General features: G+C 32.2%; 3 protein-coding genes across 3 annotated transcripts; 2 read left to right on the top strand and 1 right to left on the bottom strand.

Annotated features, from left to right (window-relative positions):
- Window positions 1-1,703: 1,703 nt before the first annotated feature.
- LOC25502710 (stemmadenine O-acetyltransferase) lies at window positions 1,704-2,903 on the bottom strand. The gene has a single exon (XM_013590263.2). It carries the CDS (start codon window positions 2,901-2,903, stop codon window positions 1,704-1,706), a length of 1,200 nt encoding a protein of 399 aa, XP_013445717.2.
- A 1,601-nt stretch (window positions 2,904-4,504) lies between these two features.
- On the top strand, window positions 4,505-8,279 carry LOC25502709 (stemmadenine O-acetyltransferase). Its single transcript, XM_013590262.2, has 2 exons — window positions 4,505-5,599; window positions 8,181-8,279. Exons 1-2 carry the CDS (start codon window positions 4,505-4,507, stop codon window positions 8,277-8,279), a joined length of 1,194 nt encoding a protein of 397 aa, XP_013445716.2.
- Window positions 8,280-10,634: 2,355 nt separating this feature from the next.
- On the top strand, window positions 10,635-15,808 carry LOC25502708 (centromere protein C). The gene is made up of 11 exons (XM_013590261.3): window positions 10,635-10,867; window positions 11,705-11,910; window positions 12,010-12,098; window positions 12,186-12,294; window positions 12,398-12,558; window positions 12,714-13,582; window positions 13,672-13,747; window positions 14,015-14,112; window positions 14,883-14,994; window positions 15,071-15,178; window positions 15,411-15,808. The coding sequence occupies exons 1-11, from the start codon at window positions 10,727-10,729 to the stop codon at window positions 15,533-15,535; spliced, it is 2,094 nt and encodes a 697-aa protein (XP_013445715.1). The 5' UTR covers window positions 10,635-10,726; the 3' UTR covers window positions 15,536-15,808.
- Window positions 15,809-16,176: the final 368 nt, after the last annotated feature.

Here is a 16,176-nt window from a genome sequence, read left to right as displayed (position 1 = left end):
GCGGAGAAAGCACAAAAAGACCGGACCAATATCACGTTATATTGGATTAAACAGTGGAATTGGTGTTGTAGAGACTAAGTGGAAAGTCACGTGAATCACCAATTCGAAATAGCACCACCATTTGAAAATTAAACAAACGTGAAGCAAAAAGAATTCCAGCTGAAAGAATTAAATCATGAGATGAATATGTGAGTGGAGGAAATAATTTAAAAGAAATTTGGTGATGAATTTAAAATTAAGGGCAGCGCTCATGCTAGGTGCAAACTCTAGCAGAGCGATTCATACTTCCTTCCCAATATTCTATATTTTTACTATTTACAAATAGCAATAGGCAATGTTTTTGTCTTTTGTCAACTTCAAAATATTATATTGATACTTTTCATAATAGTAACATAAATGATCTCTAGCTTTGGTTAAATTATAAATCATTGTAAAAGCTTTTTGAAATCTCATTATAGAAACTTTCATTCTAAATTTAGTAGCAGATATATAATGAGGTTGTTCATGATTTAATTAAAGTGGCTACATCTCTAACTAGTTTTCAACTTTCGTACAACCTTGTTTTTTTCTTTGTTTTGGTATTTACTATTTTGTACTATCAAAAGATGGTTGGTCTTGAAATTTTGATTGTCTAAAAAAAAACAGAGAGAAATCAATACTTTTATAATAATATCTAAGTTATTTTCTTCTTCTTGCATTTTTTTTGCATTGAAATGTCATAATAATATTCTAACAATCAAGTTTTTTAAGAAAAAAAGTTTTTGACAGAAATTTGACTATTTGTAAAAAAAATTAAAAGAAGTGATTATTAATCTATCTTGTAACATGGTAGATCATAGATAATATTTAATAATTTTAATTTATAAATATTTAATATTTGCACACATTTCCTACACTTCAATCTTCTACTACACCACCTCCCAACATGGATAATCTATTGGTGCATGATTTGATACAACAGATGCCGCAGCTATCCTTAGTATCCCTACCTTTTTTTAGGGGAAAATAATCCCTACTTATTTTTTTGAGAGGAGTCCCTACTTAACTATTACGAAATTTATTGGAATGATTTTGATCTTAACTATACAAGAACTTATTTTAACCAAAGACATATGGAAGTGTGAATCGTCCGTCTATCCGCTCATTTTATTGTATTAATATGTATAAATTACGAACAATACTTTTTGTAAATATTTTATTAAAATTGTTTTAATTTTGATTAAATTATAGGTATAGATAATATATATTGCACTTTCATTTTGTAAAAAACTATATTTAACTTTTTCAATGATACCAACAATATAACAAATATTATATAAATTTTAATCATTTTGAATAACACGCCAACAAAATAGAATTCTTATACTCAGAATATGACAGATGAATTTGTTCGACTTAGTAATAATGTACCAGTACCTCCAATACTTGAGCTCGTAAATGATCCGACCAACTATGACATGTATGTAGAACAACATCCATTGGCACTTGAATCTAACAAGTTAAAGGAAGAAAATAAAATTTTAAATACATATAGTTAAAAACATGTATTAAATATAAAATATGCGCCTATGACCCTAATTTATTTTGGATTGGGTCATGTAACATGTGTGTTACAATAAAAGTTGAAATATTTATCAATTATATGGTATAAGAATATCAATTATTACTATTATTTTTTGCCTGTGCTTATTCTGTTTTGGAGATTAAATATCAGAACGGTTAAAATTAATGTTGGGATTATGTAAGGCAAATTTAAGAAATTCTATATTATTTTCCAAGCCATCTAAATGATTTTCAGCCATTGTCACCCATGCCTCAATTCCCTCATATGTTTCCATCAACACAACTTGGTTTGGAATAGCTTCTTTTGTAACACCTCTTTGTGCGATCCATAAAGGCTTCCCCCAACCAAAATCAATCTCTTTGAATCCCATATTTCCCCAACTTGTGAACACAAATAAAATTGGATTTTTACCCACTTTTTCAAGCGTTAATTCAGCACGCACGTCACTCCATAAAAAACTAGGATCGTTTTTCACTTTTAGAAACAATTCCTCATTAACATTTCCAATTTCTTCTTCCAAAATTTTAACCATATCACTAGTATTAGTGTTTTTGTTGACATTATCATAAACAACCGTTGCAGGCCATATTAAATTTCCTATTGAATTTTGTAACACATTCTCTCCCATCCTTCTCCTGATGTCTACAACATGTAAATTCACCACTTGCTTCTTGCTTTCGTCACAAAGATCCTTGATGCATGCTACAATCATGTGTTTACATATAAATGAAGACACTACCTTGTAGGAAGTAGGTTTTATAATTCCGTCATTTTTTGAAATTTTCTTCATTTCATTTATTAATTTGTTATCAAACAAGAATCTTCTTATAGAACACTCGACTTTTATCTCTACTCCTTTGTTAACATTTAACACATCGGATCTAACACCGATGGTGTTTCTTAGAGGGAAATATGAAGAAGCAATTGAGAAATTTGGCTCACAAATTTCATTCCTTGACCCATTACAAATAGAAGACCATGTTTTCAAGAATAAACTACAAGAATGTGCATCTAGTATTGTGTGAAGATTGCACAATCCAATAGCTATCCCCCCACAATTAAAATGGTTCACTTGGACTAATATTTGGGGCAATACTTCATTGTAAGGTTGTGTTTTGTTTGGCTCACAAGGAAGCAATTTGTTCATTAATTCCAATTTGGGTGGACTTAGGAACTCACTCATTTCCATGTTTATTGAAGCCTCCATATAAATTGCACCTTCGTCCTTGCAATCAATGGAAAAGATATCACTTCTTCTACCACCAAGAGGGTAGAAAATTGTTAGTGCCTCAGATAGTGAGTTTTTTAACCTTCTTGAGACATTTGAGAATGCTTCCATGTCATTGGTTTTGTGATAAAATATGATTAATGGAAAATAGGTGTTTTGTTGAAACCCATCAAACAAACATAGTTTGTAGATTTTATGTTCACTTGATGTAGGAGCTGATGGTTTGATGATTTCAATTGATTTAACATTTCTTTCCATTGTTAAAAGCTAGAGCTTATTACAAGAATTGTGTTCATCCATATGTGTATATATATTATTTATTTTTGTGAACGTTAAGAACATTAAATTAAAAATCATAACTTATTAATTATCATTAATTTATATATATATACTTGATTCTTTTTAATAAGTTGATGCTTGATGTTATATAATTAACTCCAATTTATCAAAATTAAACTGTCCATATCATGTAACATTTGTTCAGTTTTACATCCAATTTTAGTTTTTCATTCTCACATTCAAAAAAATGTAGATGTGTTGGCTTGTGAGCAACCTCAACTTTTATATTATTTTCAATTTTTTATTGTCTCAAATTTTTGTATAAGACTCATCTAACAAACTATAAAAAGATAGAATTGTTAAAATTAACCATTGATTTTCTGTTTTGAAGCGAACTATTCAATGTGAAAAAAATAAAAAAAATTAATAGAATTCTCACGAAAGTCTGTTATAGACAATGTAAGTTTTAAAAAAAAAATCAATTCACACCACTTTTCTTTAAGTGACAAAATATATAAAAAAAATTATCACAAATAATTTAAAAATATATAAAAATCTAACAAGAATTTGTTTAGTCAATAACAAGAATCTATTTAGTCAATCCTGCATAATTGCATCAAAACATAAATCAATTTTGTTTAACTCGATTCTGAAAAAATCAATTATGTTCACAACATAACTAAATATACACTTATACTACTATTGTTTAACGTGTAAATTTACCATCTCTAACTAGAATTTATAAGACGAAAAATAAAACTTTAGAAGTAAACAACAATCTAAGTTCTTTTGAAATAATAAAAATGCTACAAAAAATTGTTTTCATTATTTCATAAAACGTATCATCTCTAACTAGAATTTTATCCTATTCTAGGAAAAAAAAAAACAATTTTTTTTCTCTTCATCATAATGAATTATTTTAAAAGACTCACATCTTTTTATTAGTAAGTTAAAATTAATACCCTACTTTCGTGGAGAATTTGTGATGGTGAAATTGCTTTTGAGTGAGAGAACCAGAAACAAAAATTAAATGTAAAACCAAACATATGTTACATATGTATATGAGCAGTTTAATCTTGATAAATTGGAGTTAATTATATAACATCAAGTATCTACTTCTTCAAAATAAATTAAGTATACAAAAATTAATGATAATTAATAAGTTGTGGTTATTGATTTAACATTTTTAGTGTTCACCAAAATAAATAATATATAAACACACAAGGAAGAAACCATTAAACCATTAAATCAACATTACATCTTGTAATAAGCTCTAGCTTCTAAGAATGGAAATCAACATTACATCAATAGAAACCATTAAACCATCATCTCCTACATCAAGCAAACACAAAACCTACAAACTATGTTTGTTTGATGTGTTTCAACTAAACACCTATTTTCCATTAATCATATTTTATCAAAAAATCAATGGCATGGAAGCATTCTCAAATGTGTCAACAAAGCTTAAGAACTCACTATCTGAGGCATTAACAATTTTCTATCCTCTTGGTGGTAGAAGAAGTGATATCTTCTCCATCGATTGCAACGATGAGGGCGCAATTTACATGGAAGCTTCAATAAACATGGAAATGAAAGAGTTTCTAAGTCCACCCAAATTGGAATTAATAAACAAATTGCTTCCTTGTGAGCCAAACAAAACACAACCTTACAATGAAGTATTGCCTCAACTATTAGTCCAAGTCAACCTTTTTAAGTGTGGTGGGATAGCTATTGGCTTGTGCAATCTCCACACAATACTAGATGCACATTCTTGTAGTATATTCTTGAAAACATGGTCTTCTATTTGTAATGGTTCAAGGGATAAAATTTGTGAGCCAAATTTATCAATTGCTTCTTCATTTTTCCCTCCAAGAAACACCATTGGTGTTAGATCAGGTGTGTTGAAAATGAACGATGGAGTAGAGATAGAAATCAAGTGCTCTATGAGAAGATTCTTGTTTGATAACAAATCAATAAATGAAATGAAGGAAACTTCAAAAAATGAAGGAATTATAAAACCTACTTCCTATAAGGTAGTGTCTTCATTTATATGTAAACACATGATTGTAGCATGCATGAAGGAATTTTGTGACGAAAGCAAGAAGCAAGTGGTGAATTTACATGTTGTAGACATCAGGAGAAGGATGGGAGAAAATGTGTTACAAAATTCAATAGGAAATTTAATATGGCCAGCATTGGTGGTTTATGATAATGTCAACAAAAATACTAATACTAGTGATATGGTTAAAATTTTGGAAGAAGAAATTGGAAATGTTAATGAGGAATTGTTTCTAAAAGTGAAAGATGATCCTAGATTTTTATGGAGTGATGAGTGTGCTGAATTAATGCTTGAAGGAATGGATAAAAATTCAATTTCATTTGTGTTCACAAGTTGGGGAAATATGAGATTCAAAGAGATTGATTTTGGTTGGGGGAAGCCTTTATGGATTGCACAAAGAGGTGGTACAAAAGAAGCTACTCCAAACACAGTTGTGTTGATGGAAACATATGAGGGAATTGAGGCATGGGTAACAATGGCTGAAAATTATTTAAATGACTTGGAAAATAACAAAGAATTTTTGAAATTTGCCTTTCTTAACCCCAATATTATTTTTAACCATTCTATTGTTTAATCTCCAGAATATAATAAGCATAGTAAAAAAAATAATAGTAATAATTGATATTTTTATGCTATAATAAGAATTGTTACGCCTTCTAACTTTCAATGTAACACACATGACATAATCCAAAAAAATTATGGTCATAGGTGCACATTTTATATTTAATACATGCTTTTAACTATATGTATTTCAAATTTAATTTTAATCATTTAACTTGTTAGCATCAAAATTATTTATCAATGTTTAATAATAGGTACTAGCAAAATACCAGTGCATTTCCACGAGTTCACTGATTTTTACCTGAAAGTTAAGTTCGACATTATATTAAGTTAGAAAATATAAAATGCGAAGGTGAAAAAAACACAAGAGAATTGGGGGGGGGGGGGGGGGGGGGGGGTAAGTGTTTCAGAACTAGCGAGAGTCGGATGGATTTAGAGTTTGTATACACCATAAATATGAAACACAGATATAATAGAGAAAAAGAGAGAAAACACAATTTGTTCTGATTCCTCCCGCAAAATAGGAAAGTGCAATCCCCTTGCACTTCAAAGGGATTTCACGATAATCTCACTAGATTACAATTGCTCAAGGACTCAGACAAGAGACTTCTAGGTGTTTATAAATAAACAAGATATGTTCTTACACTTAATATACAATCAGAGATGTAAACTAAACAAATCAACATACAAACTCTAAAGACTTAGAATTTATAAGATACAAACTTTGATAAGAAGTTCTTAAGTATTTTTGCGCTATATGATTTTGGCAAATTAATGGCACGATAAACATAGCAGTCTTGCTATTGTTCTTCAATTTTTCAACTCCTTATATAGGCAAGGATTTGAGAGACGTTGGAGAACCAATGTCAGCGCAATTAGAGTCCTTGAGAAGCTTCAAATAAAGAATGTTGACCCTTTGCCTCGAGATCTTATGAGACAGGAGGTCTTCCAAGTCTGATGGGGATCTTCCAAGTCTGATGAGGTCTTATGAGTTTGATGATTCTTCAGAGTCCGATGAGAGTCTTCAACTTTTGAGTAGCATCCTTTCTTTTGATCCAAGGTGTTGACTTCTGGTTGACCTTTCTTTAGATCTTCTACCATAGTCTTTGATCTTCTCTTGGACATCTGATGCTCTTATACATGTTCAAACCTTGTTAAATTTTAATTTATGGTCCTGCGCACTTGAACATATATTCACATATCCAATTTTTATTTAATACTTTGTTATCATCAAAACCTTAGAGGAATTGTACAAACCAATTTTGTTATAATTTTGATGATAACAAATACAAGTATTTTATTGTTATTAATCTAATTAACAAGTTGACTATCAGGTCTGAGATTTGTAAGCTTCTCCGGAGTCTGACAGTCCCAGAGTCCAAGGTTTGTAAGCTCCCCTTGAGTTTGATAGTTCATGAGGTGAGTTTTGTAAGTTCCCCCTAAGTTCTATCCAAGTTAAATAAATTCCTTTTTTTTTTTATTACGGTAAATAAATTCCTTTTTAATCACATTAAAACGTATCAGAGTAACAAAAAAAAACATTAAAACGTATTAGAGCATAAACTGCTTATTAGAGCGCATACTTAATATATACTTGGCTTTTAGCTTATAACATATTATAGCTCTAAGTATATCAGAGTTAAATTAAATTAAACCGAGTTAGATTGCTTTTAAGTTCCTTAGTCCTTTTAGACTTGGCTTTTTTTTTTTTTTTTTGTTATAAATGTGTCTATATTTTTACTCATATATATCAACACGGGCACCTAATTATTTTAAATTTATATATGTGTTTATATCTTTATTCATTTATCAATATGTGGACCTATTTTTTTAATTTATATATGAGTCTGTATTTTTGCTCATATATAATTACAGGTACCTAATTATTTTAAGAGTTATGATACATAAACACCCTTAGGTGGCAATACATCCCTTGACACCCACACAAAAATCTGATATGTGGCCATATGGACCCCGCACAAGTACACTTTCTCTTTCTTCTTCTCTTCTCTCTTCCTAATACATGGGGTGTACAAGGGTGTATGCAATTAAAAGGTGTCTATGTAACATTAAAAGGTCCATATGGCCACATATCAGATTTTTGTGTGGGTGTCAATGGATGTATTGCCACCTAAGGGTGTTTATGTATCATAACTCTTTTTTAATTTATGCTCGTGTCTATATTTTTACTCATATGATATATTAGTTCATTGGGAACAAGCAAACTGTTAGAGAGATGTGGGAAAAAGTCTGGAGAATATAACATTGTTTCTATCATTGTTCATCGTCACCTAGCTTCACCCTAAAGCAATCCAACAACCACCACCGTTGTTACAATTCTTCACCGATCAACCATGCATTCTTACCAAATACCATGGAAATGTCTTAACCCTACCACTAAACCAACCATTGCGACCAAAATCCAATAGAAAACCCACAAATTTTTTGCTTAGGTTGTATTAAACGTTTGCGAGATTTTGGCTTCGCAGCTGCCTCAACCTTGCATTGTAGGAGATGAGCTTGCAATCATGATCCCAGAAAACAAATACATGGCAGGAATTGATGCATGCAAGCTAAATCTACACTGAAGAGTAATATGACCCAAAGGTGCAACTCCGTTAACACTCCTTGCCTTGAAGAACAAGTTGACACCATTTTGGAAGGATTTATCCAAATGGGGGATCACATCACTGGGCAAAGGATACTACGAATTTGTTTTCTCAACCCTAGATGTTAACAGAGTCAGATCTAGGTATGTTAAATCTCTTTACTTGGTCAGATTTTAACCCTAGAAACCATAGAAACCATGAATTCCTAAAAGAATCTTGAGCCAACATAGCAGAAAATGAAGTTAGACTTCTGCATAATTTGGAGCAAGAACATATTGAAGATCCTGACCAAAATGTGGAGAAATTACCTTTCAAGCAGAGGCCAAAAAATAAAATTCTAAAACAGTTGAAAGCAGTCAAGAGTAATTACCAAACCATGTCAAAGGTTTCCATAACTAAACCTTTCAAATGAAGGTCATAGATTGGAATATAAAGGGTTTTGCCAATGCCCCTTCATGATTGGCCTTGAAAAACCTCATTATAAAAACAAACCTGATTTTATCTTTTTATCTGAACCTTGGATTAACATAGATGCCACTCATAGAAATTGGTTCACTAGACTTAACCTTAAACTGCTTGCTCTAAATAGTAGAGATAAATTAAAATAGTTAGGTTCCCGTAATTATATATGAGCAAAAACATAAGCACGTGTATAAATTGAAAAAATAAAAAAAAAGTTCTCGTATTGATATATGAATAAACATTTAAAAAAAAGTTAAGTACCCGTGTTGATATATGAGTAAAATATTATTTTAATTTGAGAAATGTTAGGAACACACATTTTAACACACACTCTCTTTTGATTGGTTAAAATTTATATGAGATCCACAACATTAATATGGGACCCCATGATTTGGTGGAACCGAGATGAATTTCAACCAATAAAAGAGAGTGTGTTGAAATATGTGTTGCTAACCTTTTTCTTTTAATTTAGGCTTAATAGGACTTTTGGTTCCCTAAGTAATTTCTTGTTTTCATTTTGGTCCCATAACTCGTAAAATCAATATTTTGGTCCTTTAACGTTTGCCCCGTTAGTTAAAAAGGTCCATGCCGTTAGTTTTTTAATGCCTAAATATTTTGATTTAATTTTAACCATTTAATTGGATCTCCATTGTATTTAATAGTGAATCGTCAACACATGATTTTATTTTTTATTTTTCATCATCTTCTCTCTTCTTCTCTAGAATTCCTTCACTCTTCTTCTCTCAACACAACACAAAAATACCAGTTTTTTTGTTGTTGTGAAAATACATAGAAACAACACAACACAATGAGATACAGATCTGAAACGCCAACATCAAATTGCAATAGATCTGAAACGCGTTTAACAGATCCATTTGACAAACTTATCAATTCATTTCCTTTAACAGATCTGAAATGCGTTATGTAGAAAAAATCGCAACAAATCAGTATCATTTTTAAGGTTCTCGTTAAGTTTTTGATTTCATTTATCTAGTTCGTGTTCGATTTCTTGTTTGATTTCTGCTTCAACTCCAATCGATTTCAGCTTCTGCTTCATGTTTGATTTCAGTTTTTGATTTCTTGATTGAAGCTTGTGGTGTTCGATTTCAACTTCGTGACGATGGAATTATTTGTGTACATAACCATTATTATTCAGCATAGTTGGTGCTCGTCTTCTTCCAATTCTGCCTCGACGTATTTGTGAGCAAAACTGAAAGATCTGTATGGTTTTTAAGGAATAGGAATATATGATTGAGTGAGGTAGAATAGTAGTGGAAGAAGAATGATTTGAGTTAATTATAAAAAAATAATTTGTGTTTTTTATTTCAATTTTTTGGATTTAAAGATGAATATACGAAGATTATGATGAAGATGAAGAAATGTAAGTAAAAAGTTAGATGTCGATGATGCACACTAAGATATAATAAACCTGCATTATCCAACGATTTTCTTTTAAAACAAAAGATCAAATAGTTGAAGTTTAAAAAATTAATAGGATCTAAGATAGATCACTCTTAATGTTGGTCCACCATAGACATTTAGGGTTAAAGTTAACAATCAAAGACTTTTTTGATTAATTGGGGGACCAAAATGTTGATTTTACTAGTTATAGAACCAAAATGAAAACAAGGAATTACTTAGGGGAGTAATTCCTAAGTATCTCAGGGACATTGATTAAGATGATAAAAATGGAAATATTGTATTGAAAAACGGTGAAAAGTGAAGAATTTAACTTTTAAAGATCAAAATTTTGTTGAATTCAATGTAAATATACTACTTTTGGTTTTGATTTCTTTAACCATTGTCCTGAGAGCACGGTTAACGAGACCCATATTTTAATATTTATTTATATACGTGTCTACTTCGTATCCTGCTAGTACTAGTTTAAAATGGATACGTTGTAATTGGCGAAAACGAAAATTTGAATTTAGTTCGGAAGCGGAAAGAACAAAAGCATTGAATGAATGGAGAAGCACGAAAGTGAAGTAGAAGATCCTATCGCAAACTATTCTGGTCTTTCTCTCTTTCGTTCAACATTTTCCCTTCAACCTTCTTCCAATCCCTTTCACGATCTCGACGCCATTAACAACAATCTCAGATCCATGGTAGCTCCTTTTTCTCTTCTCTCTCATTTTCCATTTCACTTCCAAATTTCATTAGCGTTTCTAGTTTGTTTCAACAAATTCGAGTTTGTTTTAGTTTCATTGTTATTATGTTAGTGGAAAATTCGAAATTAGTTTTGTAATTGTTAGATTAGTGGAAATTGATGTTTGTTGCAAGAAATTGAAGTTCATTTTTGTTCTGTAATTGTTAGGGTAATTGAAATGGTAGTTAGTTACAAGAAAATAGAGTTGATTTTAGTTTGATTTTTGTTATTAGGGTTATGGAAATGGTTGTAAGTTTCAAGTAATTGAAGTTGATTTTAGTTCTGTGATTGTTATTAGGGTAATTGAAATGGTCGTTGGTTACGAGAAATTGGAGTTGATTTTAGTTCTGTGATTGTTATTAGGGTAATTGAAATGGTTGTTAGTTACAAGGATTGGAGTCGATTTTAGTTATTTAGCATTTAGGTGAACAACCATTTTAGTCTCTGAATCTGCGAGGCATTGTCACTATTGTCTCTGGATGTATCTTATATTCGAAAACACATCCACAAGTGTTGAGTCAATATGGTGCTTGAATCTGCTTATAGGTAGTCAATTTGGTCCTCAAATGTGTATTTTATTGGTCTAGTAGTCTATAAAATTACTAACAAAAGAAGCACTAGAAATGTGTTTGCAATTTTGATACATTTAAGGACTATAGTGACAACGCCTTACACATTCAGGGACTAAAATAATTGTTTGCCCTTTTAGAGTTTATTAATGTAGCATTAAGTAGTAAATTATTGTATTAGTATTAATTAATAACTTAGATCTGTGTTTGTTATTATGCTTGTATAGGACTTGGGAAGTCCTACTAGACTTGCAGAGCAGGGACAGTCCATATTAGAGAATAATTTGGGATTCAACACAGAAAACTTAACTCAAGATGTGGAAAATGATGATGTTTTTGCTGTGGAAGAGGGTGAAGAATTTCCTCGAAAACGGAGACCGGGTTTAGGCCTCAATCGTGCACGTCCGCGTTTCTCGCTTAAGCCGACCAAAAAGTAAAGTTTATGTGATGTTAATGATCTTTTTATTTGTCTCAATGTTGATTTTGAAATTTTATTTGGGTACATGTTTCTCTTGTGTTCAATATTTGACAGGCCCTCTGTTGAGGATTTGTTACCGAGTTTGGACATAAAAGACCATAAAGATCCTGAGGAATTCTTCTTGGCCCATGAACGGCGGGAGAGTAAGTGACGTTCTGTTTCTTTTCATGATTGCACCATGGGTGCTTGTTCTTTTGCTTGCTGTTGACTTCTGCTGTTTGATTTGATAGATGCAAGAAGAGAGTTGCAAAAGCAGTTGGGTATTGTATCTTCTGAGCCAAATCAAGATTCAACTAAGCCCCGGGATCGTCGACCGGGACTTCCAGGGTTTAATCGGGGGTACCGGCCATATTTACTTTTTCAACAGTCAGACTCCATTGTGATTATGTTGTTTGTCATTCTTTCTTGGTTGTTTGATGTGTCTTCATGTTATATTGGTCAGGCCAGTTAAATACAGACATAGGTTTTCCCAAGAAACTTTGGACAATAATGTTGATGTCCTATCCTCCCAAGAGGTGTTTGAATCTGACAATCTTGATCTCGTTGGTGATAACACTGACACAGGCGATGCTTCACCTACATCATTGGATAATGAAGTAGCTGGTGAGTGAACACATCTTTTCCCAATATGGCCAGACTTGATTATCCCTGTGGCTCTTATTCAGTTATTCTTCTACAGTTGTTTTTTCCCCCTTCTGATATCAGTACCTTTTTGTCACTCTTATTTTGCATATTTCAAACGATCTTAATTGTGGCAGGTTCACCAGCTGTTGAAGAGAACAAGGGCAATGACATTTTACAAGGATTGCTTACTTGTAATTCTGAAGAACTAGAGGGGGATGGCGCAATGAATCTTTTGCAGGAGAGGTTAAATATCAAACCCATTGTTTTCGAGAAATTATCTGTGCCAGACTTCCCAGATATCCAACCGATTGATCTAAAATTTTTGCGAGAGAATTCGTCAAAGCCAAGAAAGGCTTTATCCAACATAGATAATTTGTTGAACAGAATAGATATTAAGACACCTCTTAGGCGGGATGTAGGATACACTGAAAAGCAGTTAGGTTCCCCCACGCCACCAAGAAGTCCATTTGCTTCGCTTTCAAAATTGCAGAAGCAGATTTTACGGTCAAAGCCATCAGTGGATCCATTTTCAGCTCATGAAATTGATCATATTTCTAAAAGAAACTCTTCACCAACTGATACCATAAACCAGGAAGTCAATATTGTTGGTTCTAGTAAGCCGGCAGATGAGCTGAGTGCACCTGTAATTGAAGATGTTATTGCTGCTGGTGAGACAAATACAATTCTGGACACTTCTGAAAAATCCAAGGAAGAAGTTTCGAGGAAGTCATCAGAACAAGTTAATGCACCTTTAATTGAAGATAAAGTTGGTGTTAGTGAGACAAGTTCGGTTGACAATCCTGTCATAAATTGCACCAGTACTCCTCTAAAGTCCATGGTGGATAATTCAAGGGAACCTGAGTTTAATGCTAATGTTGACTCAAATGAACCTCCTGTTGACATGGATGTAGATATTGGAAGCAGTGGTATGGGAAAGAGAGCTATGGATGACATAGTAGGAAGGCAAAATGTTGAGCCACAACCTTACCAATCCGAGGACAACGTATGTTACCTGTGTATTTTAGTTTAATAATAATCTTAAGTTGTTGTCAAAGGTTTAACTCTGAAATCTGAGTGAATTTTGTATTACAGCTGCCAGAAAATATGCATGAATTTACAGCTTCTCTACCAACAGATGATGCAAATCTGAACTTGGTGATTCCACTAGGTATGTATATATTCACAACTTTTTATAAGGCCTTACTCTAAGTTTATTTATCAAAAAGCTCAATGTTATCTTTTCAACATGTAGCTGGCCTTTCTTAGTGAAACAAAGACTTGATTATTATTATTTTTTTGTTGCTGAACTTTTTATAACATGCAATGAACTCTTTAAACACAGGTTTTCCTCTGATTTGAAATTATAGAAGAATTTGGTTTTAAATTAGTGTTCATGTACCTTTGATGCCACTAACTCACTTGTGATATGCATTAGCTGATCAATCAAATGCTTCAAATCAAGACGAGCATCAAGCCAATTCTATGGACAAAAGGTCTGGAAGATCCAATGATGGTCCAGAACTGAGTTTACAGGTTCCTAGCTTTTGCTGGTTTTCTTTTTTTACTTCAATCTTCAAACTGTGGGCTTAACAATTCAACTTATCATTTAATAGCACTTCAGCTTAATTAGATAAGTAACATTTTCATACAATTTATTGTATTGAAAAAGTTTTTCCTTTTCATATATATTTTCTGAGGTTTTCCCCTTATACAATCAAAATCAATACCATCATCATCACGTGTCCACATCAAACTTTGAAATAAATATACAGTGGTCATCTTGCATGTTTCCATGGGCTCTACCCCTAGGATGTAAAGTAATAAAGTTAAATATGATATAATACTATCAGTTTATTTTATGGAATGGGTAGGTGATCAAGTGTAATTTATTAGATCATTTGTAGCATGGCCGTAAAGCTTAATTAGTTATCCCCAAACTTTAAGTTCCCTCCATGCTATTCTCTTTAAAGGAAAATAAACTGTTTTATACAGTTCAGGTTGAAAATAGATTCTGTAGAATTGAACACAATATATCTATATATATCAAGAAAAGTCTTCACTCTAATGAGTTACATGTGACAAAATTTCACTCCTTTGTTTGTTGCTATTTTTTACCAGACCATGCTAAAGCACATATGTAATAGGGTTTAATTGGTTCTATGATACACAAATACAATTGTACGAAAATTATTATACCTAAACAATCCTTGGAATTTTATTCTAGATGTTGGTCTGATTGATGCCAATATTATTTTTTTCGGCTAGTTTTGCTTTTAGAATTGAATCCCTGTCTTCTGATACAGGAAAACACAGTTGGTTCTGTGGCACCTGTTAATGGGCAAAAGAGAGTTAAAGTATGTGCACAGAAAGTGTCCAAGGGTAAGAAGAGAGAACAGCACAGGATGAGCCTTGCAGGTTTGTACTTCTCATTCATTAATTTTCAAAATTTTCGTTTTCTGTCAAGTTATATATTCTTATCGTATCTTTCCAGATGCTGGTACATCATGGGAGTCTGGAGTAAGGAGAAGCAAAAGGTTCAGGACAAGGCCTTTGGAATATTGGAAAGGGGAAAGAATGGTGTATGGCCGTGTACATGAGAGTGAGTACAATCGTAGTATTTTGTTATATTTGTAGATTTGGCCGAACCTTTTATTTGTTGATGGGGGAGACGTGTCATTAGACTATATTTTTGGACTTTGACTAAGCCATTATTATGTGTAGATAACTATCTGCATATTGACACCTGAGATGTGTATCTGTTTAATTAATTTTGCTTTGATTGTGAAATTACACACGTGCTTACTGTAAGATAAAACAATTTAATTGTGCAGGTTTGAGTACTGTCATCGGGGTGAAGCGCTTTTCTCCAGGAGGTGATGGGAAACCAAACATGAAGGTGAAATCATTTGTATCTGATAAATACAAACAGCTTTTTGAGATAGCTTCCTTATATTGAAAGTGCTATTTGAGATGACTTCTTTATATTGAAAGTGAAAAGAGAGCTTTATGTTTTCTCTTTCTTTCTTGAATGACTTATCTTTAGTCTATTAATGGAGTTCACATGTAAAAAGTGTTCTTTCGATGAATGAAGTGATACTTATAAACATCCAGAATTCAGCAATGGCCTTTTGTTTTTATAATCTGTCAGCAATGAAATTAACCAACATGACTAAATTTTCAGTACTAATTGATGTGATGTAATAAACTGAATTGTGATTATGTGGTTGTATATCTGTTGAAGTTGTGCGAAAGGGAAAGTGTGGTAGTGGTGTGTTGAAAATGCCAGTTGAATGTGTTAGGTCTCTTGATAAAATGAAGTGTTATGAAATATGTGGATCACTTATTGATTATTATAACAGTAGAGGGAAGTTTGAATGAGAGCTGAAGTATGCAGATTATATCAAAAACATATATTTGCGTAACATTACCATGGATGATCCCAAAAACACATCTTTACCATTACCCACCACCCTCAAAAGTTGATCATCAAATCAACTCCATATATTCAAAACAACTCATTCTTTAATATGTATAAAATTGCTCTTTAGACACATAGTGTATTTGTCCAGAGACACCTCAAACTATTGAAAATGCCCC

The sequence above is a fragment of the Medicago truncatula genome, chromosome 8, assembly GCF_003473485.1.
Source record: "Medicago truncatula cultivar Jemalong A17 chromosome 8, MtrunA17r5.0-ANR, whole genome shotgun sequence".
Lineage (NCBI taxonomy): Eukaryota > Viridiplantae > Streptophyta > Magnoliopsida > Fabales > Fabaceae > Medicago > Medicago truncatula.
Note: the sequence above shows the minus strand (reverse complement) of the source record. Positions and strands in the feature narration are given on the sequence as shown.

Coding starts and splice junctions, on each gene's coding strand:
- LOC25502710 (XM_013590263.2), bottom strand. CDS start 2,903: ATGGAAGCATTCTCAAATGTCTCAAGAAGGTTAAAAAACTCACTATCT.
- LOC25502709 (XM_013590262.2), top strand. CDS start 4,505: ATGGAAGCATTCTCAAATGTGTCAACAAAGCTTAAGAACTCACTATCT. Junction 5,600..8,180: donor ATGAGGGAATTGAGGCATGG/GTAACAATGGCT, acceptor TTGGCTTCGCAG/CTGCCTCAACCTTGCATTGT.
- LOC25502708 (XM_013590261.3), top strand. CDS start 10,727: ATGGAGAAGCACGAAAGTGAAGTAGAAGATCCTATCGCAAACTATTCT. Junction 12,099..12,185: donor GGCCCATGAACGGCGGGAGA/GTAAGTGACGTT, acceptor TTGATTTGATAG/ATGCAAGAAGAGAGTTGCAA. Junction 13,583..13,671: donor CTTACCAATCCGAGGACAAC/GTATGTTACCTG, acceptor TTTGTATTACAG/CTGCCAGAAAATATGCATGA.